The sequence below is a fragment of the Schistosoma haematobium genome, chromosome 2, assembly GCF_000699445.3.
Source record: "Schistosoma haematobium chromosome 2, whole genome shotgun sequence".
NCBI classification, from domain to species: domain Eukaryota; kingdom Metazoa; phylum Platyhelminthes; class Trematoda; order Strigeidida; family Schistosomatidae; genus Schistosoma; species Schistosoma haematobium.
Genome location: NC_067197.1, coordinates 28,871,784 through 28,896,691, shown reverse-complemented (window position 1 = coordinate 28,896,691; position 24,908 = coordinate 28,871,784). Strand labels below are relative to the sequence as shown.

At 34.9% G+C, this 24,908-nt stretch overlaps 1 protein-coding gene across 1 annotated transcript in view; it reads right to left on the bottom strand.

The window, feature by feature from the left end:
• Positions 1–24,762, bottom strand: part of MS3_00006654 (uncharacterized protein) — a 33,336-nt gene extending 8,574 nt beyond the window's left edge. The window contains exons 1-14 of the mRNA XM_012936540.3: positions 24,601–24,762; positions 21,291–21,415; positions 20,976–21,246; positions 20,798–20,935; positions 20,678–20,741; positions 20,497–20,624; positions 16,597–16,860; positions 12,408–12,587; positions 10,232–10,435; positions 8,279–9,009; positions 5,729–5,981; positions 4,355–4,778; positions 3,336–3,563; positions 761–1,125 (exon numbers count right to left, since the gene is read on the bottom strand). Of these exons, the coding sequence (XP_012791994.1) occupies positions 761–1,125; positions 3,336–3,563; positions 4,355–4,778; positions 5,729–5,981; positions 8,279–9,009; positions 10,232–10,435; positions 12,408–12,587; positions 16,597–16,860; positions 20,497–20,624; positions 20,678–20,741; positions 20,798–20,935; positions 20,976–21,246; positions 21,291–21,394 (3,354 nt within the window). The 5' untranslated portion in view covers positions 21,395–21,415; positions 24,601–24,762. The remainder of the gene's footprint in view (positions 1–760; positions 1,126–3,335; positions 3,564–4,354; positions 4,779–5,728; positions 5,982–8,278; positions 9,010–10,231; positions 10,436–12,407; positions 12,588–16,596; positions 16,861–20,496; positions 20,625–20,677; positions 20,742–20,797; positions 20,936–20,975; positions 21,247–21,290; positions 21,416–24,600) is intronic.
• Between the last annotated feature and the right edge of the window lie 146 nt (positions 24,763–24,908).

Below are 24,908 nucleotides of genomic sequence, written 5' to 3'. Positions count from 1 at the left end.
CATTGATTACTCACTGGCTTCAGTAATAAGCTTCTAGAAATTATGCTATATTCTTTGTGTTGCCCTAGTCTAACATTCCAAAATCTCAGGATTAAACCATCCAGCTCAGAAAACGTAATTTCAACAAAATTATCTTTCTGAGCTACAAAGATGCACCACTTATTATTCAATAAATAATTCAGTCACATTATCTTGATTGAATAGTTTATATATGCATGATAGATTTAACTCTTTAATTTATTCACTAAAACGGTCAGCTATTCTATTTTATGAAGTCTCTTTAGGGCTTAGTTTGACCCAACCAAATTTTGTTTTGTGTATAACACCAATAAAACATTGCAGTCATGGAAAACAAAGAGCACGACTATTGTGGCAAAGTATATTAAACTGTGAGATAACACAAATACCTTATTACAAGATCGAGGCCAGAAATATTAAACAATAAAATTTAATCGTAATATACAAACTAGTTTGAGGCATTATGGAACTTAAAGCTTCTGAATAAAATTGCAGATCATTAGTTTATGTCGTTGATTGATTTCAAAATAATGATGAACAGTTACATAATCACATTAATCCAATACTGGATAGTAAGTCAATTTAATGTTGTCTAGTCATACAATGCTGACTGATTCATTCCAAATAAAGACATACGACTGGAAACTCTTTACATTTTTCGAAGTTTAAAGAACTAAGAACATTGAAAAACCGAAAGGTTAGATAAATAGCAATATTGAAATCATACAAGAAAATTGCTTACTTTCGGAGTTTGACTAGGAGTTGCATTATGGCGAATTTTAGTTAATCTCAGATTTGGAGTTGGAGGAAGTTCACCACAAGTATTGGTAGTAGTATTATTATCACTATTTGAACCAATATTCTCACAATTACAAACCATTGAAGTTGATTCATTGGTATCGAAATCTCGTTTTGAAGAGCTATTATACGAATCAACGCTTGTGCTTAAATAGTCAGAAACGTGCACAACTCCAGATGACGGTTGATATGGAGGTGTTTCACCAGGTGGTCGGCTAAAATCATCATAAAGCGGCAGTTGAATAGGTGCGGCAGGGACAATTTTTAAACGAGCCTCACGTTGAAGTACTGTAGCAGATTCATACAAGCCTATAAATTACATATCAATATAAAGGAACATGAAGAATAGTAAATTTTGAATAGCTCAGTGATAACGAAAAGCTCGGTTGAATAAAGTTCAAATCCAACGGAAAACTTTCCCATATATCAGATTAAAAGGTAAAAAGTAAAAACACCGAGTTGTTAATTTCCTTTTCTTGAACGTTTTCGTCACAAGTTTGATTGGTGAACCACTGAAAACCAGGATGCATTAGATAGTTAAGCATAACACATTTGTTGTAATACCTGAAGGTTTTAAGTTCGATTTTATTATAGTAAAGTTACTACGTACATACTATTATTAAACAATCCAATACTAAGACGAAACACCTGTTGATCAATGCTACCATCCTCAAAATAGAAAAAATATCCACATGCGACCAGTCAAATGATTTCTTGAAAATGTAACAGAAGATAAAAACAGTTTTAATGCATACAACGCATTTCTATTCATTGATAAACTTCAGTGAGTAACATAAACGATTTTAATCGTTTATCATTTAATGATTTTTGTAGTATCTTTAATTTTAAGTTAAAGTTATTTTTCATTTATTACTATACATGAATGACATTTTTCCACTGGAACAATTTTCGAAGCAAATAATCGAAAAGATACTCTTGTGCTAATTAATTGAATAACTAGAACGGGTATGATTGTATCACTGCTTTAAGGTTTATATAATCGAGGATTTTAAACCGCAAACTTTATGTGATAGATGGCAATTTTATCCTGTTACCTACGGGGGAGCAAACAGAAAGGGAGGATTTCTAAACTCTCAACATAAGGATTAAAAATTTATCCAAAGGAAACTAAGAAAAATGAGTTTAAATAGGTTTGACAAAAGTAAGTAACTAAAACTAATTTATGATTTTAGTTAAAACTGATCGATTAGAGGAGGCGGTGGCTTAAAGATTAAAGTACTTGATTACAAGTTTAAACCTTTATTTGACCTACTTCGGTTTGGGTCTTATTTGTAAACTTATTCACCAGGTACTTAAGTATGAGTGACTCCAAGTGTCAGGGCTAATGATACTACCCGATTATCCAAACCGAAATAGGTGGAGTGAGTGTAGAACCTTGGGCTTAGTGGCTAAACGTCCAGCCCCTTAACCACTAATCCACTGCTTGTTTTGGCAGTCAAATAGTGTCGCTAAAGTTTGCAAAATCTGACTCAAAAGAACAAAAACGTCTATATCCTGTAAAATCATATTTTTATCGACTGATCAAATTACGCATCGTGGATCGATTTGTATTTGATAAAAGGGTCAACTGGAAAAACATATGAGAAATTTCGTTGCGATATATCAAGAAGAAACTGAATACAGGCCATCAACCATGTGTACGTCTGTAAAACAAACTATAATCTTGCGGTTAGTAAAACTATCTTAGTTCTCCGCTCAATTAAAAAGCAGAGTACATATTCGTGAACTGATTACTGGAATTCGGCCATCCAACTTATCTGGCAGCTGCTTCTCCATTGGCTAAATATACTTGAAATATTCAAATTCCGATCATTGGATCACAGGTTCAAATTGTGCTTCAGTTAGTTCAGTGTAAGCAGTTAATTAATTTCGTTAGTTAAAGCACAAAATATGTTGCTCAAAACTGATAACACAAGTATTTACTTGATTAATGTGATATATTCATCTAATTTGAAACCAAATAGAAATCCATGCTATTAAAACGATTGGAAATATCTTTGTTCAACACCAGAGATAATGTGAACCGAAATCTCTTTAGATACTTACAATAGTGAACTACAAATGTTTGGAGATAGAATAAATAATGCATTTTCTGATGAACAAATAGTATCAATAAACAAAGGACTTTTTTAATTTCTATCAAATACTAATAGTACCGAGAATAAGTTAAACTTGATTGAATAAACTAACTGAAGAACATGATTTAAAAACACTATCTAGTGATAGTAATAGTAATAATAGCAATAATCAAATGAGAATATATCTGTATATTTTTGGAAGAGAAACTCAAAACGAGTTGCTTCAAGTATTATAAGGCTATTTCACAAGGCTAATATTGGTGCAATATCAATTAATTATCATGAGATTTTTTACAAATTGATGAGAACCTGGCATATCTCATTTTCTAATCGTTCAAAAACTAAATTAAATACCAGTTAAATGCAACACAAAGAAAAGCACAAACAATAATACGTGTATCATCTTATACTGCATATTACCTTTGCTTTGTAAATGTCGATAAATTAATTCTAATAATTCTTCTTGATCCCATTGTATTCGGGTTTTTGCAACTATTTCTGCTCGACGAACACGTTCCAATGACATATCACCCGATAAAACACCATCGGATAAATTTCCAACAACCAAACGTATAAGCATTGTAGCATAACGACAAAATTCTGCATGTTCAGTCAATCGATCAGGTAGGACAGGTTCTTTCATAAGTACTAGGTAAATACATGTAGTATATAGATAGAAATTGAACGAAAAAAATATAATGAAATCTTTATTACTAACAAGTAAATAATACACCTCACAACATTATGCAAAAACCAAGTTCATGTAAAACTGAATTTAGAGTACATATTATCAAAAAAACTCAACCTATACCCCATTAATAAATTATTAGTATACTGATGAGATGACTATGTCAAAAGAAAATGTAATAAACTGACTGACCCAAAGAAATGTGTTTTTAAAGTTCACTTACATAACAAAACTGTTCAATATAATTATGTTTAAGCTAAATATGACGTGGGCTAAACACACAAGGATAAGGATTCAATTAATGACGCTATCTTGGAACCTAGCTTCAGTGGTTTGAAGATGTCTTTCAAACTGGCCCAGATCGATACTCACATCCTGACACCGACATTAGATGTGTAAGGAGAAGTGGTTTCATTGTAAAACGATGTTATGAAATGAAAGATAACTATGTTGATTTACAACTCCTTGAACAGACTCTTGGATATTGCGCAACTCAATGGTTCGAAATGTCATCAAACACCGTATATTGCAAATGTTGTGTACGATCTATACCTTGGTGATCTTACGTATCAAGCACTTTTTATTTCATGATTAAATAAAATAATATATTCGGAATTATGCAACAGTAATAGAACGCAAAACTGATTATTGTATTTATTTATGTGGTTACTTTAAAAAACAGCTTCCAAACAAATATTTATCCCACTATAACAAATATCCATAACTAGTTGAGACAACAAAAACAGCTTACATTGTAAAAGAGCTTTAGTAAATAGTGGAAGTTTGGCCAACATACTACGAACTTCTTCAGATCGTGCAAGTCCGACTAAACCTCGACAAGCTAAAGTTCGAACACTATCAGCTTCAGATATTGGTTGTTTGGTTTCTAAATGATAAAGTAATACCATTATACCATGTTGCCGTCGGACAATATTCCACAATTTCGCTTGACGATAAAGAAGTTGAGTTGATTTTTGACGCCCGAATGGAGATGGCATGTAAGATTCAGAAAATTGAACTAAATGCGTTCCTGTTTGTTGAGATGGAGTGGATGGTTGATTAAGTCGAGAACACAAGTTTGATGAGATGGAAGATGGTGAAGATAGTGCTACGGTTTCATCATAACGACGTTTTCGGTTAACTGAACCGCGTGAACCATTTGTACGCTGCGGAGCCTATAAATTAGAAGGATGAAAATAAAAGTGAAATTTATGTTTTAGAAAGAAAATCTGTTCCTACAAAAAACTTGTCAATTAGCAAGCGGATCATGTAAAATAATCGGTTTTGATCAACCATGTTTATCGGGATGTTGGAGTAAAAGAATAAGAAGACTGATAACCCAGTCGAACAACTGAAATTGTGACGAAATCATTACTCCCTTGACATAACTACACACTGAAATGGACAGTAATGCAATATACACATCCGAGCATGAAATCTATGTTCGGGTCTTTTTAATGGTTGGCTCGAACCACCACATATTACACTCAGTATCGAGTACTTTAGATCAATAGGCACATTATAAATTGGTTGATAGAATTCAATCAGCACTAGGGACTAGACGAACAGAAGATTAGTTATTACTCAATGATCAGGCAATGAGAATATCTCAATTCTACAAGAGGTCAATTGTGGTCCGAACGGCTTAAGCGTAGCATTTCTGTGAATGTGGCACTCATTAACAAGTACTCGAATTTTACAGGGAACAAGAGTTTCCTCACGATTCCAGACTCTCTCTGCTGATGAACGACAATTAGTACAAAACTTAGATCTAGGGGCTCTGTCTCAACTGATTACAAACGCCACAATTAAATATATAAACGTCATATCGAAAGTACGAGTTAGTTAATCTGATCTTGTGAAACACTGAATGAGACGAATAGACAACTATTAATCTAGATCCGATAACTATGTCTCATTTTAAGTCGTCAAGATCACCGTCAAAAAAATAGATGAATCTGTCAACTATACATTACCTTGGGTAACCAAAGTATTTATACATATGGGAGCTATCATGATTTAGTAAATATATTTGATAAAACTAGTAAAACGCCTCTGATTTTCGTTTGTAAAGCATGAAAAAACAAATATTAAAGATTAATAACTACAAAGACTAATCATTTACCTTAAATGAATTACTACTCGGTGTAATACTCGTTGGATTTCGAGGAGGCGGTGGTGACGAAGGTGCATGATTTCCCATATTTGGATTCGGTGCAGAAGTGAAATTCGATAATAAACCGGTTACTGAAATAGGTTGATCTGGATGTTCATGTTCTACAACTGGACGATAAACTAATGTGCATATAAATGCTAAAACGGCTTTATGAACCGATACATCCCAGTTGTCGTCTTCACGTGAAATACTAAATAGCATGCTGGAATATACAAAAAGAATTTAAGGCATAATAGACTTCTAACCTACAAAATTCACCGATAGAGTCATTCCTACTTCTGAAAAAGGTATATTGTATTTAAAGATTAAGATAAAACATATTGATGCTAATAACAGTTAGGAATACTAGAATATATTAAAAAACGTGAAAATCACTAGAAAGTGTCACGAGAATAACACCTAGATGCGTTACGCTGGTTACCAGAAGAATAAGTTGGACAAAGGCTGGAGATGACTGTTGAAATGCGAAGTACTTGAATAGGGCTCCTGAGATCAATGTGACTTATAGTAAGATACATTAGGTGACGTGATTCAAAATCGGTTGTAGTACCACATAAGCATCCTGAAAATCAACACTTTAGAAAAGCTTACAAGTAGTTGTGTTCATAAAATATTAAAGACGAGGAATTTACCACTTGTCAAGTTCCAAAACATAAAGACAGTTTTATTGTATCTCTACCCGAAATTGGTGTGTAACCGTGTCGACTGACAGATTTTGCGGTAACGAATATCATTGAAAGAATACTCTAAACTCACTCCTGAATTAAATCACGGTTAAGTTAGTGTTTTTCATCAACTTCATCTCACATAATTTTGTCTCTGATTCGTACTTAGATGTAACACTGGTATCATAGTATGTTGAAAAAGAACTACGGGTGGCTAAATGCATATACGGTAACAGCCCATGAATAAATTCGTGGTTGGCCTGTTTCAAGTGAAGAGATTTAAGTTTATTAGTCCAAGAGACAATATAATCGATAGTCGTAGGGTTTAAGTGACGTCTTTGAATCGGTCTCAGTGACGCAGTTGCATTCACCTCTAATCTCTTGCCAGGAGATTTACTTACTGACTAAAAATACGCAGATGATATCATTTTACTTGATGAAGACTGACAAAATACACAGTCTTCTGACCACCTTAAGCAACAATGCAAGTATGTATGGGATGCACTTCTCTCCCTCCAAATGTAAAATGTTACTTCAGGATTGGTTTAAGCCATCGTCCGAATTAACAATAGGGAGCAAAGTAGTTGAACACATTGACTATTTCACATTTCATGAGTCTCATCAGTCCTGACGGCCAAGTGTCAGGCAAAATCTCGGCACGGATTCAGGAGGCTCAACTGGCTTTCGCCAACTTGTGTCACTTGTAGCGTAGGTGAGATATTCATCTTCCAATCAAAAGGAGAGTTTACTGCGCAGCAGTTCGCCTCGTCCTGCTTTATGGATTTGAAACATGGCCATTAACAATAGAGGACATTCGTAGGTTACTGGTATCCTAAGTGTCTACGAAGCATCGCTCGTGCAATTTAGGACCGTGGAGTAAGTAATGCCTGATTTAGGAATGAGGCACTAGGTAAATATGGGAAATCGATTGATAAGGTATTAAATTTCCATCAAATGAGACAGTTTGGATATGTGTGACGTATGCCTAATCACCCCCTACTTCGATGAGAGATGTTTTCTGATATAGTAAACTGGAACAAAGCTAAGGGTGGTCAAACCAAAACGTCTCATCAGTCTATGACGTCATTGGCAATTGAGCTGAGCCATGCTAATAGGTATAGACTGCCTGGTCGGGATTCGCATAATTATTGTAACTGATGGCTAGAGACTTTGGCGTGGTTCAAAATCGTTTACAATGCCGCAGGTCCATCCGTTCTTTGTCTTCCTCCAAATTCTAGGATTCCAAATTCCCCATAACCTGTTTGTTTTTATTTCACCTGATTATATTTCCTTCTCGACTTTTATCTTTGATCCCTAATCTTTCCTATTACCACTGATACTGTTACTACCTCTACTATTCTGGGATTTAGCCTGACAACTTCATCTCTCTGTGTCAATGGAGTATGGCAACTTGAACTGATGTACATACATACAAGTTCTACGTTGTAACTGACTGACTGACTAATCTTTTTCAAAGTCTTGGCTATCATCTTATACTGTGCCTTCCTTCATAGGATTTGATGTACTTGTGTTTCCTTGTGGTTAATTATTATTTGTTTTATCATTTTGATCACAGATTCAAACCTCACTCCGACTACTTCAGTTTGAGAAGTCAGCTAGTATTACTAGAACTTATACAAATAGTATTGCTTAAAGTAGACTACATAGACTTGTTCTTAGTATATTAGTCACATTATCACCAACTTAAATGTAACCCTAGTGTCTAGGGTTTGTAAGTTAAAAAAATAAAAATCTTTAAATACCGTCCAAACAAAAACAACGTACGAACTATATACAAAAAACATCTATAAAAATTTATCTCCAAAACACTCACTGAAGACCATTGATACGTTCGTCCAATGTGGAAGAACCTTCTGCTCCATTTTCTTCACCATCACTTGTTCGTTCTTGAGATCTTGATGCAGATTCACTGGCGAAATTCGAGACGGTGGTTGGTGTGACGTTTGATCTTTGTGGATTTTCTGTTGGTAAAACTGGATTTGATGCTGCTCCATTACTTTGATTTCCAGATCTCCTTAACACAGGTCTTCGCCTATCTTCTCGACTGATTTCTCGTCCGCTTCCGCCGATTCCTTCATTACCCACTTGCTCAACTATCTGGAGTAATTGATTAATTAATCCCCTACGATGTGTAGGATTATTTCCACGTGGAGAAGGTAAGTGAACAGTTACGTCAGCTGAACCAAATTCTGAAGACGGACTGTCGCCTCCAGCTGCTAACGATGAGAGTAATGGTGTTGGACCGAGAAATGTTGCTGAGCTTAAACTGGTAGGGAACGAATACACATCAGCAGAAACAATCTCGTCAGCTAAATCATATGTTATAGACATTAGGTTGAATATATCAACAGCCAAACGGGTGCATTCACTGCGACATGGCCAGTTGTTATGAGCATATACATTGCGTGCAATAATACGATATAATACATCAATAGCACCACAGTCTCTAAGCTGTTGAGTAGGTTGCCAAACAGTATCTGGACGAATACGAGAAATTATTAAGGACATGAGCCGAGAGAATTGTTCAGATGTATATGTTATCGGCTAGACAAAGAAAATATAAAATAACCAAGAATTTAAGTTCAATGATCCATCACACTTGAGAAATAAACATTACAATGTAACTCATTAACTAGGTAATGGTTAGCGAACCCGGATTAGAGGTTTATGATTTTGAAAGCTAGTGATACTATCCGGATTTTTAAGGAAATAGGAGAGATGAAGTTCGAACATGCAGTACAATAGATTAAGATTTACAGTTTTAACTGTTTATTTACTGCAAAATCAAAGTAAGTAAAACAACAGAATTTATGAAATATAATGCATTTATGTTATTCAGCTTCTACTAGTATTCTCGCTTTAGTCAAAAAATCTAATTAGTGGTTTTACCATGAATTATGTTGGTACGGCACTACACCTAGAGGAGATGGAAAACCCTGATTCCAAACTAATGGTGCACATGAGTAAAAGAATACGATTAAAACATATGGCGTGTGAACCTATTCTTGACCACCTGCTATTATGAAACCGCATCTGCTTAATGTATTATACCAGAAATTTGAATTTATAAGAAAGAAAAGTCGGAACAATAAACAGTACTCAACCACCAGATCTATGATAGTCGGTCTGAAGCGTCTGGGAAATTTTAGTGTTCCATGTTGTTTCTCAGAAAGACAATTGGAGTTATGCGAAAACTTGTATAGTATACCTCAGATTTGCCTACTTCTTATGTACTACCAACTTAATATCCAAAGGCTTCGATTACACTGCCTTTGTTTCGTCTCACATCGCGCACAAAAGTGATAGCTCATGGTTAGACATATTCAAAATCTTTTCAGTCAACACAAACTTTTAACTTCGTTAGCTTGTTGTCATTACTTAGTTGAAAACCTAGGATTAATCCCCATATAGCATTGCAAGGAGAGACTTGCCAAATACTTAAAATGCATACAAACTCCCTGTCTTTTGCCTCATACGACTATACTTAAGAAATGTATGAAAAAGAAAGTACTCTTATATTGCATACCAAAGCCATGATAGTGAATGGACATCTTGACAAATACTGACTAAGCCTACAATATACGTACAGAGACTTCTGAGTAGATTTTTTTACGAGAGATGGTTACATACAGCGGGGAGTCATTTCAACAAATTAACATTCATATAGGACATTACAGCTACTTTAAAACAAGAATAGAATAAAAGTTTGAGGAGATATACTCAAAGTCAAGCACATTACAAACAGCATAATTTATAAACAACTTACACGACATCCGACAGCAGCTACTGCTCTTGGAGATTCATCAAATAAGCTAGCTAAACTAGGATCTATCGTATCAATCCATAACAAAAGACTGATTTCTAAGAAACGACGAATAGCACATAAACTTGCACGAACAACATGCCACGAAGTCGTATCTTTCAAAGTAGTCGGATTATCCTCTGTCAAACGCAATGGTAGGACACATATCTAAAAATTCAAATAGTCAAGGACAGCATCAATATGAGTCTTTTCAATTAATAAATAGCATTCACATGTAAACTGTCATATATATATATATATATCAGTTTGTTAGATGTCCAACACAGTTGAACTGATTGACAAGTAGAAGCAATATAAAACTGTGTCTGCAGTTCCAGGTACAACACTTCGTAACAACAGAGCGGCAAACTAATAATGAACTCATGAAAATAATGTAGAATTAAAATAATAAGATTCTCGGGTTAAGTTTGAGTAAACAGAAAATATTTTTTGCATTGCCCCGATTAAATTTGAGTCAAACCACTGATTATCTAACCAAAAAATTATGCTATATGTTATGAATTAGCCTTTTATGATTTCTAATAAAAATATATCTGGTGATTGTCCAGTTAATGGACACAGTAGTGAGTGATCATGGTATGCAATGACGCAATGTGACAGAGTAATAACTCCCCACAACATGGAATTTCGACGTAACCCGCCCCCAAATGATTTGAGATCAAATACAAGATAACCAGTCAGAATAATATGTTTTGTAAGCAATAAAACAACATGTTTATATACGAAATACTAACACAAATATGATTAGCTGTTATAAGACATTAGATGAAATGAGTTGCGTATGTCACTCACTCTCCAATCAATTAAGACTTGACTGTTAGGTTTGATTCTTGGTCAACACATAATTATTGTCTAGAAAATTATTTTAAGATGAGTCCCCTAGACTTCAATATTACATGACTAAACGTTGGAGATTGAGTAGTAGTAGGTATGGTTGGCTTCATACCTTATATCAGTCGCCATTAATGTCCGAGTGATCAATACTGGGACAATAAGTCATTCCTTATCATTATGCAAATAACAAAACTAGACAGAAATAGTAATAGCAAACACCTCTAATGTTATCTCGTCAGCTGACAATTTTGAATAAAATCCTTTCAGTAACACAGTATACTCGTTCGACGATACTATTGAAGTCAATCACATTGTCATGAAATCACAGTGGGTAAGGTCCTGTGCAATATTCGAATTTTAAAAAAAAACGACTAACAGAAAAGAACTAGTACGTCTACGTATGTTCCAGTAACTTAAGGATGGAGGTGCATGATGCTATATACTTTTACCACTTCCTTTATAACACACAACGAACAAGGCTAACTTACATCATGACGAAGGCCTGACTTATTGACTGTTTAGTCAATTTATTTTTGAAATCATATTTGATTTTCCCAACTTCGAAACAACTACAGACATGCTTTATAAATACTTACTTTTAAAATCCATTTACAAACAAATATAGATGAGTAAGAACCAATGAGAGCTTAGAGTTTAAGTAGTTACTTCAAATCAAGTGGTAATTTTCCACTAGTCCCATTTGTCATTAACAAAACGAATTTAGGAACTACTAAGTTATATAACATATTTCTATATGATTACGATTAAATTTGGATAAAGAGAAGTGGTTTCTGTAGCTAGACTGTAGGGATGATCATCGTTAAACTAATCTGCTACTAGCCATTCACTACCTATCCAATGCAAACAATTTTCTTAACTGATAAAAAAAGTAATAATTAACTCTTGAAAGGATAGTTGACTTAATCTGTTAGACGTTAATTATTAACCACATCATTAGCTCCGAACGACCTAAAATTCAATAACTGCATATAAAATTTTGTCTAGAATGGATGGAATGTAACTGGCAGTGGAATCTAGGACGCACGTTTTACCCTGTTTAGGATTTGTCATCTGGATGTACCTGCATCCCAAAACTTGTGTTATAATGTTCGAGTCGAGGCAATTCGTACAGGATGCACATATGCCATTCACGACTGATCGAAATTCAGTCAAAATATCAACAACAGGATAACTAAACCATTATAAATTAAAGTTGCATATACAATTCTTGTTTCAAGCAAATAAATAATGTTAAATAGTTTCAATGTTCTACATATTAACTTACAGCATTATATAAATATACTAAACCATTCTGTTGTTCAAATCGTCGAAATGTTATACCATAGCATAAAACTAAGTGTAAAAAGAATAATGAATAACAACGAGCTGAAGGATGTGAACATTCAACTAGCCAAAGAGAATATTTAATTAAATCGTCAAGTAGACTACTGGATAACTGACAAACCTGAGAGAAAAAGATAAGAATAGAGAAAACAAATAACGATTAGAAAAGTTACAATAATTGTTATCGGCCAACTAAATAATAGGAACATTAAGATTTTTGTTATCCACCCGGCAATTTTTGAAATTTTTTTTAAAATTCCCCCCACCCCACTGAAAAAAATTTTCCACCCCCAAATTACAATATTTTTCATTCCCTGTTTCGTCCAATGAAATGGCTAGTTTTTAAATTCGTTTTAATTGGTTAGTTATGTCTTGAAAATTGTTATAAAATATCAGTACTTGTCGACGAAGTACATTTTAATCGTCATTTGGAGGAGAGTAACGTGCCAAGTACAAGCACTGGTGTTTCTCACGTCACGAAAATGGAGGAAGTCTTTTTGACAACCTTGTTTCTGGTTGCGTTCCCATCAGTTGAAGCGTTAAAGGCCGCTATCGCAACTTTCGAAAGATCGACTTACAGTCATTATGTAGTGAGAGATTCGCATACGGGTAGAGATCAGAATTCGTATATTAAATTTGTGTGTTGGAGAAACGGGCGAATAAGATCTAGCGATTCGTCACAGAGGATTAGACGTAGGAGGTAATTTGGTCAATGTAATCATAATTTTTTTCACGAAGGGCTTCCATGAACACGCAATGTCCGGCATTCATGTTTTGTAAGATTACAGACGGGTACTGGACTGTTGTGCGTGGGAATGTGCATCACAATCACCAGTGCAATTCCCTGAGGTACCAAACTAATTCATGCATGCGCAGGTTAACAGATGCTGAGTTTGAAACTGTGCGGCCACTGCTCATATCTGGTACGGCTTCCTTCCACATTAAGAATTTCGCTTACCAATCTTATGGTAAACTTCTTAATGATCAAGATGTGTGTAATCTGCAGTACCAAATGTTCTCACAGGCGAACATTCCTGGTAAGGTATTTGCGAATTTATTATGTACACTATAGGTGATTACGGGAAATTGAAAGCTCACATAACATCCTTGGGTGGGCTTTGCGAATTGGACGATGAGAACTGTCTATCGTATTTTTTCTTCATGACTGCTGAGCAATTGAATTTGGCCGGTCACTTTTGTGACGTATTTGGTTTTGACGGGACGTACAAAACGAATAACGAGAATGTTCATTTATAGCAAGTCGTTGCCCTCCATGGCCGGTGACGACTGATCCACCAAATGAGGCGGAAGTCCGCAAGGAACTCCAACTCTTGAAGCGTTAAAAATCACCTGGCCCAGATGACTTACCTCCGGCTCTTTTTAAAGATGGTGGTGACTTTCTGACTAAGGAATTGACGACGTTGTTTACAAAGGTTTGGGTGTTAGAGAGTGTACCAACGTCATGGAATGAGTCGATAGTTGTCCCTATCTTTAAAAAGGGTTCACGTCGTTCCTGTAACAACTATCGGGGGATAAGTCTACTTCCGATTGCGTTCAAGCTATTGACTTCCGTCATACTTCGTAGGTTGTTCAAAACTCGAGAAAGATTGACTCGCGAGGAGCAGGCTGGGTTTCGTTCTGGTCGAGGATGTATTGATCATATCTTCACCCTTCGACAAATGTTAGAACACCGCCATACTTATCAAAGGCCAACAATCGTAATGTTTCTTGACATCAGGGCTGCCTTCGATTCGTTGGACAAAACTGTTCTCTGGGATTGTCTATTGAAGAAGGGTGTGCCTGAGAAGTTTATTAACATCCTGAAAGCCCTATATACAAACACCTCAGGCAGAGTGAGGGCATACAACCACCTCTCTCCATTGTTCCACGCAAGCATTGGGCTTAGGCAGAGTTGTCCAATCTCACCATTCCTCTTCAATGTTGCCATCGATGACATTCCGGAAACAGCTCTGATGAATGTAAGTAATGGTGGTGTGGATCTGTTGCCTGGAGAAAGACTTCTCGACCTTGAGTATGCGGACGATATTGTCTTACTGTGCGATAATGCCCAAGGCATGCAATCTGCACTTAATCAGTTGGCAATCAGTGTCCGTAGGTATGGTATGTGCTTTGCACCTTCGAAGTGCAAAGTACTTCTACAAGACTGGCAGGATTCTAATCCTGTACTCACCCTGGATGGTGAGCAGATAGAAGTAGTCGAGAAGTTCGTGTATCTAGGTAGCTGCATAAGTGCTTACACCAACCTCTTCGTTATTGTTCTCTTTTTTTACGCTCCTTACTTTTTTTTCTTTCTCTTCGAATTCTCATTGTTTTGTGTGGCGCATATATATTGGCGCTCTCTTGTACCAATATTTATGTGTTCAAATAAATAATAAATAAATCACTTAATTCATTAATCATTATTATCAAATATTCAAACCGGTTTTCAGTTACTTTTTCCTAAAACTTTCTTTTAATGTGATACATATAAGTATTCGTGGCAACATAACTAACAACTTCAATTGAAGGTTGACACTAAATCACTTGATCGGAAATCAAAAATTTATCTCAATACACATTCACTAACACTAGGATTGCACGATTGAGCATTTCAGTTGGTGCTTTTTTCTTGAAAATTCAAATTTTTTTTCAAGACTAAGATTACACAAAAATAATTATTTATTATCATTAAATTTCAAACTTAAAATGCAAATTATGATATCCAATCACAGCACTTGATGCTATTTCGATTTCAACTAATCACATTGCAAAGATAAACAGTTTACGACCAATCACAAAATTATTAAAGGTGACAAAATTTTTGTTCATTTTCACTTCAGTACGCACTTGCAAAACAAGTAAACCAATCAACAATACCTAAATTTTTCATTCACACCCTACAATTTTTTTTAAAATGGGTGGTAGGGAATCATATTTGCCGGGCACTTAATGGCAGTTAATGTTCATTAACTTCTTAATTAGATTATTTGATACTCGATTCTGTAGATAGACGGGTGTACAATAGGTCTGATTGACAAGCACTAGTGGAAATGGGGTTTACAGTTACAGTCCTGGGCATACAGGTGGTTGAAAACATAAAATTAATAATCCCAACTACAAATTAAAATAATATATTTGTAATATCCCAACGAATAAAAAAATTAGATTTTCTGACGTTTCTTGATTCAGTGTACTATTTAAACTTGGATTAATTTTAATTTGGTTGTTTATTCTCTGAAGAAGTGGCTTACATTGAGTCACGAAACGTCAGAAAATCTAATTTTTCTACTCATTGGAATATTACAAATATATGATTTTTATTTATAGCAATCTCCACAATGTTCAATTTATTTGGAATTGTCAAGTCAAACCCCGATAATGATACCTACGATCCCAATTACATCTCTTGTTTTTCTCATCGGAATGTAATAATGAAGTAATTTTTGAAAAAGATTCGGAGATCAATATTGTATGTGTCTAAAGGATACATTTCGGTATAACCAAGTCAATAGTACTGGATATTGATAGACGCTTCCGATTCTTTAATTGTGACATTTACAATCACTGTTCAGAGCTAAAAGATGTAATGTATTTAACATCATGTAGGTATTGTTTGATATACATAAGAGACAATAATAGGAACCGAGACTCCAACAATCACTACAATGAACCTTATGTTCCTCATTTCCATGTTGACTTAATAATAAGTTTGGAAGTCATACTTTCGTTCAAAAGTCAGAAGAGAATATAAATACAAGATTATGAAACAAATAAGAAATCATTTGATAGTGTCAATTTTTTGTACTATATGACCACAGAATTTACAACATTTATTGAGTCCAACAAAGTAATTGATACATACGTTATTAATTAAACAACTACGTGATTCACAGAAAAAAAAAGCCTTTTATTCATTGACTAAGTAATTTCCACTTCTCCAACGGCTAAATAGAGAATGAGTTAATGTTTTCTTTTAATATTAATACAATAAGTATATTGATAAAATTTCCAACTGAAATATTGTACATAAATACATTAAACTTAACGGTTAGGAGATTTACAATTCACAATTTTTATTTAAAAATGAACGTAATGTTATGTGGATGAATGTGAATGAATGTAAGACTTACACGTTCCATGGCATCTTCAAAGTAGGCTGTATAATAAAGAACTACACTAACAGCTGTAGCAGCTACTGATGGCCTTGGCACTTTAAGCACAGATTGTAAACCATCTTGTTCAACAAATTCCAAATAAACACATCGATGACAAAGAAGATTAGCTAATAAACGTAACGCTTCAAATGTAAGACGAATATCACGAGAGGCAACTTCTGGCATAAGATAAGTGTAGATCAAATCTAAAATACCCCCGTTATACATGAATGGCATAAGCTAAAAAAAGATTTTGTACAGAAACAGCAACAACAACAATTACAATGCATACAAACTCAATGGACAAGGAAAAATAATGCGATCTAATAACTAATTCAGTCAAAGCTCTATATCAACTTGTAGCGCGATCAAATTAAACTATTAAGCGTTAACACTAATAAAAATGTCTACATACAGTTCTTAGTTGGATTAATATCTTGAAGACGGATTGACAATATTTTGTGATTTTCCCTAGATAAGTTATATAGATGAAATAGCATTCATATTTTCTTAGTAAATTTTTTGTCAAAGAAAAAAACTATCCTCCATAGTTTATACGAATATTCGTCAAGATTAGAACGAATAGTTTGACAGAAATTGGGCGCCAGACAAGTTAGCTGGATGAAACGTTGGAATTATTTAAATTTCAATCGCTGAGATTATTTCAAATATAATTTTCACATATCCTTGATAGTGTTATTTTACACCGAACACTTGAAAGCACATCGGATTAGTTTACGCAGATGAAAATAACATACTACTCATTATTTAAACATGCGATGGTTTCACTAATAACATACATCCACACTATTCCATCACTTGCCGTTTGTAGCGAATATAACTCCAACAATATCTAGGTCTAATTTCATTAAGATTAGACCTTCATCTATTCAGTCAGTCATTAACAACTGAAGATCTGTAGTAGTGTGAATTAAAAAAAGTTGCGATATTTTATACCAGTAAGGTAAGGGAAAGCAGAAAACGCAAAAATGTCAAACGTAGTAGAAAACCAAAAGTTGGAAATTTATTTCAAAAGAAACAAGTGAAACCGAAACAAAACTCCTGAGATAATAATAAAAATCAAGATATAGACAGAGAATAAATCCATCAGATTCAATGAAACAAATTTTTAGTAGTATCATATAAGGGTGAAATTCAAGTAACCTAGGAAAATAAAGTTACCAAGACTAAGCAAATGTATGACTACATTACTACAGATTGATCTGTTTCACTTTATCGGATCATGGTTAGTTATATTATGGATTTGGAGAAGCGGGTAAATAATTACAAACCATGGTATTATTTTCATGATCAGATAATTTCTAGGCCTTTATAATCAACACAGGACCTGATTGAAACGTGCATCAGACACACTACCACACCACAACGACGTTAGTCCGTTATAACCAATGTAGGACCTGTCATATATGTCCAACGGTTCAAATTGCACTAGTGCATTACCACAAAGAGATGGAATTTCCATAGTTGAAGTAGGGATAGTATTATTGGTAGTAGAAAACAATAGGTATAGACGAAACGATTCAATAAGGATGATTTTGCGAAATAAAAGGTGTGAGATAATTTTAATCTCAAGATCTAAGAGAATACAAAGAGTGAATGTACCCTTATCACTACGAACGACCCAAAATCTGCAACCACTGATTATGATAATTGCACGAACCCGATTCAGGTAGTCTGCACTTAAAGATACTGTTCGGTTCAATAGTCAACACCTTATCGGGTGATCACATGTCTTGGTTTAGCTACACCCTAACTTCCCTCCAACTGACTCTTAACTAGAAAGCATCGCCCGTCGAGGTAGGCGGTTGGGTTTACCTAATACATGTACCAACCACCTTAATAGATGAAGACTCATTATGTAGTCAGTCGACTTGCCATCACTTACCCAGTATCGTGTATCGTGATCCCAACACTTACAAGCAATGTTTCGAAGTTACTTATAATCAAATAATAGCAACCTACGAATAGCCTCTACTTTTAAAGGCCACGTTTCACAGATTAGAGACAATATGCTGCTGAGTGTTCCTTAAACATTGGCCCCGAGAATCCGCGGAAAATTCGGTTAAACGGTTTCTCAAGGCGACCGTTGACTGATCGCGGATCAAGCTCGACAGACAACGATGCAAAGTCGTTTTGCATGATACGATTTGAGATTCATTTTATACAGACATTCAGACATCGTGCCACATTGGAATGAAGACGTAGTGGCATCGATTACTAACCACATGATCTTTGAGGCTGAACATACAATAAATGTGAAGATTCATATGAGCAGTTGAATACTTGGAAAAAGTCAGAAAACGTGAACGCAAGAACACTTAGTTGTGATGGCTGTAGTCGGATGTATAGTAAACGAAAAGTCATGCACGATAATTCAATTTATTATTTTATGCAAGATCACAGTGTCTTTGTAAAATATGAAAGTCATGAAGTAAATACATCATTTGGACATCTCCCTTCAGTTGTTCTTTACATACTCCATAATTCTTCTAATTCTGTTGTTCCGATTGCTTTCGGTTTCTCTGATCTTTTTATTTCAATATGCCGCTGGTCAGCATTCCACTTTCTAGTCCTACTATATACTAGTTATACCTGCCCACATAAGAAGCGCATACCATAGATGAACTATCTGCTTTTAATTCTGATTCCAAGATTGTCTTAATCTGAGGCTTGCGTCAGTTCTGATTATTATCGATTGCTTTCAAAATTAAGTGTGCGTAGATTTTGGTCTTCTCATTTCGAAAACCCGCAATGACGCTACTGTGCACGCTCCTCTAGTAAACCAAGTACCTTATGGCTGGACGCCAACCGTTACAGAACAATGACTTAACTAAACAAGCGTGGTAACTCTACGTAAACTCTTAGTCGTCATGTCAAATATGATATTCTATCCCAAGCCCAAATGTTTTTTAAAACGTCATTGAATATATTATTGATTATCGCAAAAGGACGACTTAGTATAGAGAATTATGCGAATTCGAAATAAGATCTAATAGATTGAGAAGTCATAATAAGGAGATTTCATAATATCGGATTAGGTCTTTGTTCATAGTGGGATAAGTAAGTGAATTTACACAGGCCTAGATTCAAATGACACGAAGAACAACCCCATGGTCAACTAAGAAACTCACTAGTTGTCATTTGAACTAAAATAAAATTAACAAGATGCATAGCAAAGGAGTAGGATAATAATAGTAGAAACGATCAAACGTTAGATAAACGGTTCAAATAAAAGGAATGGACTTGAGGAGTATAAAGTACGAAACAGTTCTGAAACTAAGAGTCAGGGATAAAACGAACCATACATGCATCTAAACTACTGTGTTCGATTTTAATCCATCACTTAAGGTTTCTAACCATTGATCCTGGTCGTCACGTAAACGGAAAATGTCCATTTCGATAAAGCAATGAGAAGATGGAGTTGCTCTACTGAAATTTATATAAGGGATTAATTGCACTAAATCTTCATTTCTTTATATTCGCTTTATGTCTAAACAAACCTACACAGCTTTAAGGGATAAATCATTTTCTGAACAATTCGTTGAATAATTAAAAAAAAACAAATAAGTGAAGTACACATTTACAAAATGTAATGGGATAATTGAGTAGAAACCAAGTTATTATACACTACTGAATTTAGCACTTATGTGTAGTACAACATGATGATCAAGTTATTCACGAATCGATATTCTTTTCTGGATACGACCAAATTAACAATAACACTTAGAATATCTTTATGGTTGACTAGTATGGGATTATTCTCGTGTCTCAAAAAATATACGAAAGTATATCGTCACACTAATTAACAAGACGCAAACATTAGAAGAATATATAAACTCAGAAAAGGAAACATACATCCTGATATTCAGCCAATGGGATCAAATAGGCAATTGAAAGCCGAATCTTCATTTCCGTCCTGAGTGGATTCACAACAAAACTTCCTAATAAATTTGTCATACCACCTTCGTAAGTTGATTGGGTAGCTAAACAACCAAAGGTAATTGATAAAAGGATATAATAAAGTATTACTACTCACTTGAAGATAATTCATTTTTTAACTGACCTGTGTAACTGAGTAGGCGATTTAACACAGTTGGAATCTATTATTTAATGGGTGAGAATATTAAAATTAATCAGAAATAATCAGAATACAAACCAATTGTATATTTTTTTGTCGCGTAATATAGAGTAATTCTGTATTATCAAGAACAGAACCCAGAAGAAACAAAGCATAACAATTAGTTGGCTCAGTTTCACTTAATGCCAACTTGTAGAGTGTATTAATTATTACATCCTACAAAAAATACCCAGTTATAATTAGGCTTTAATCATACCTCCTCATCCAGTGAAAATGACAAAGTCACACCCAATCTCATTGCACAGAGCAGTCGTGATGCAGCAATTACCAATTCGTTTGATGGATCATTAGAACCCAACAAATAAACATAAGTTAAACGTTCCAGAAAGGCATCGTGAGATGACAGAAGACGTAATATCTGACCTAAATCACAACTAGAATCCGTCCGCAGTGGATGACGATCATCGAAAGGATCTGGATCAGTACTAAAAAATAAGTTGATTTGTTCTTCTAGTAATTCTGAAAAGCTAATTAAATAAAAATAAACATATGGAACATTCTAAATGTTTACTTATTTAACAAAGGAACTGGGTCAAATGTTGGTGAATTTCGTTCAGATTTCCATCGAGAAATAAGTTCTTCACATCTTTGAATAGCAGTTCTTCCTTCACTCATTGTGCAAATTTGTCAATAAATCTGAAGCGAAACGACAGATTACAGTACGGTTAAATGGCAATTCAATAGTTGTAAGAAATATACACAAACATAGAAATATGGTAATTCAAAGTATCTCCAAGTCACTAAATGTATTTAGAAATTCAATGTAAACTAGCAGAATACTTTATTTGAGCACTATAAATACCTTTACACAGAATTGACAGTAGAAAACAGGTTTAAATTCAAACTAAAGGACATAATAACCAATATGAGCGCTGTTAAAAATGTTGCCATGAAGCTTAGCCAAACGAACTCTTGGTCGAAAAAGTACCCGCAAAACAAAACATTGCTTAGGTAATATACAAGTACATGACCTCACATGCTACACCACTAACAAAACTCGCACAGCTACTAAGATGTATAGACTGCCACTCACTCGAGTTCGGAGTGTTTAACATGAGGGAAAACAAATCTACACTATCACATCCTCTCTCCAGATCTGTATCCGGAAATTTACCGATGACATAATTGGAGGGAAACGGTGAGATTGGGTGATTATGCACTACCTTTGGATTGGAACAACGACAAATAGTTGTATCCTCCAACTCTGTTTGACGTATTTCTGAATACAGCCATGAAAATTTTAGTGAGCCTTTAAAACACACCTTTCTGGATAAATAATTGCACAACCCAGTCCTACCCAACGAATCGAAAGCGTCCATTATTCAGAAGAACACAACGATTGCTGACTATAATAAGTATGACTATTCTCAAAATGAAGAAGTGACCAACGCATACGATACCTGAACGGAAACCGTTCTGCTCCTCTCAAATCCACCTTTTGTGAAATTGAATTGCTGAACACAAACTTTGGGGTTATTCGTTCTCGTTTTCTCAAGACTATGCTTTTATATCACAAACTTCGGTGTAGACGCATGAGATCTGTGAAGTCGCCGGGGTGTATTACTTTTAAAACCGACTATTTATAACTCCCACATATGAACGTCGTTGAGATCGGAGAACACAATCCTGGACTACGTATGCAGATTTGATGAGAAATATCGTGCTCTTGTTGTATACTGGCCGCCCTGATATGATAACCCAGATCTCAAATGTGAGTTGTGTAGTACCTTTCTGCCTGAAAATTTTCGATTTCGCTCTGTCGATTGTTTTAGTAGTAAGGGGGAATGATTTCCAATTAATTGAAAGCAGATATTTGTGTCATGACTCGCAGTTCTGAGGCCATAAACTAGGTAATACATCATTCATCTATGAATAACCGAATTTATACACTTCAGGTAAGAACTTAGGAAATCACTACTATCTGTAAGAATTTTTCGAGCAGGACTATGTTTTGCTACTTGAAAATGCTCATCACTTTGAGAAAACCATTAAAACTTCGAAATTATCGACTCCTTACTAAATTCCTTTCTAGTAGTCAAGAGACCCAAAATAACTTATTTATGAAAGCCACGAAGAGAATGTGTAGGAACGCGTTTGTGGAACTTTTATGTAGCGTTGCTCTATCGTGAACTGGTTGTAAAATTAAATCCATTAGTGCCTTAACTCAATCCAGAAAGTCCTGGAATTACTGAAAGCACAGCATGCAAGGTTAATTTTCACGTTGAGTAACTCCAATGGAAATAGATGACAAGTTGCTTTAAGCGGACCTCTTAACTTGATATCAAAATAACTATACTATAAGACAGAGTAGATACTATCCATAACGAAGGAATCTCACGACGCCCTGAAGAGAATCAAGCCTCGTATTAATATCATGGGGAGCAGCTCATTTAAACAATCATTTGAGTAATTCCCAAACCCCAATGGGTTGACGATAACCCATTATGCTTAACAAATAAACACTACTACAGCCAGTTACTTTGCATACCTAGTCTCTTATCAAAACTAGATGGCAGTATGTGTAAATTGCATCTCCGAGTGCATGGTTATCCATCATCAAAATGCAACACGGTACAAATGTGAACCAGCCCAAGTCGCCACACCAAATCAGTACAGTGAGATGAAATTTACAACAGGAATAACAAGAAGGTTTAAATAAATAAAGTATCAGTAATATTTTAAAAAAACCACTGAGTATGACTGGAAAAGAATATACGTATGGGGGAATATCGTGACTCAAAATAGAGGGAGTACAGCTGAGCTATTGTTGCCAATTACGAATTATGCCACCTGAGATCAAAAATCGCCAAACCTGGTCATCGTGTAGACTCTGAATTGATTGTCTGCATTTATCAAAACAGCTACGTTGTGAAGTCAATAACTTCGTGAATAGATTTTGATTAAACTATTTTTTGAGCTTCAAGCGATGGATCCTTAAGTGTTTTGATGACACCTGCCTCACAGAAAACACCCATTTCACCCAACATTGCACGTCGAGGTAGGCAATAGCCGGGTATACGTAGCCCATGCCTTTGTCATTTCAGACGATGAAGATTGGGAATTTTGTAAACTGATTTGTCACATAATCTCAGCACACTAAACTCAACATCAAAATTGCTTACTCCATTGTCCCAATATACCTGATAAATGCCTAGAGAACTCAAAAATCTAGGGTGGCCCACAGCATGAACAGACTTACCCTAATATGAAATATTTAGTTAGCGATTAATGAGATTTATACGGTCGTTTGAGGGTCAGTCAGTCATCCAAGAAATGCAAGAAAGATATAACCACGTATTCGCAAACTAATTCCTCTTCTGGAAAAAACCTTTTCCGTTGTTATAAGGACAAACATGAAACTTCAGATGAAATATCCACTCAATAAACTTGGAGGATGAGTATATTCTAGATTCCCATGTTTATATAAGCTCTGTTGAGTTATTAGAACAAGCGCTTTTAAAGTTACTATCATAAACTTTATGACGACACTCATGAGCAGTGAGAAAATCTGCTGGTACTAACATTTACCAATATAATTACAAGCACAGAAATTCAAGGAAACATGAAGATTAAGGATCAAACCGACGAACAAATATAGTAGAAAAGCATTAGATTATAACAATCATCAAAAGTCTAACAAAGCACTAACGAAACAAGAACTAATGATGAAAATATCTGCTAGGCAGATATTTTTTCTTCAGCTAATAAGGGATAGATTGGATGGTATTGTGAAAGTTAAACAGTAATTGTGGTACTCTCAAAGATAAAAATCACGGAACATTGTAATTCTGATTAAATACTACGTTAAGGAACATATTTACCTCCAACGGGAATAACACACTAGCATGTGCCAAAATCAGTCGTAAATTCCGGGTACAGTTTACAAAAATCTCCAAGTTGTGTTTTTAAATGTTATTTAACAAAGATATCAACGCTGATGATGTAAAGATAAATATTTTAATAACGTTGTTTAAGTTACTAATGTACTTTGAAGGTCAAAGACCATTATCAATATACTCAGGAATACGTTTACACTACTCATAGAACGCCAATTCATGTCATTCATTTCACGAGTTCGCGAGAGGTTTAAAAAAAATTTTGACAGTGCTGCTTCTAGTAGATTATACCC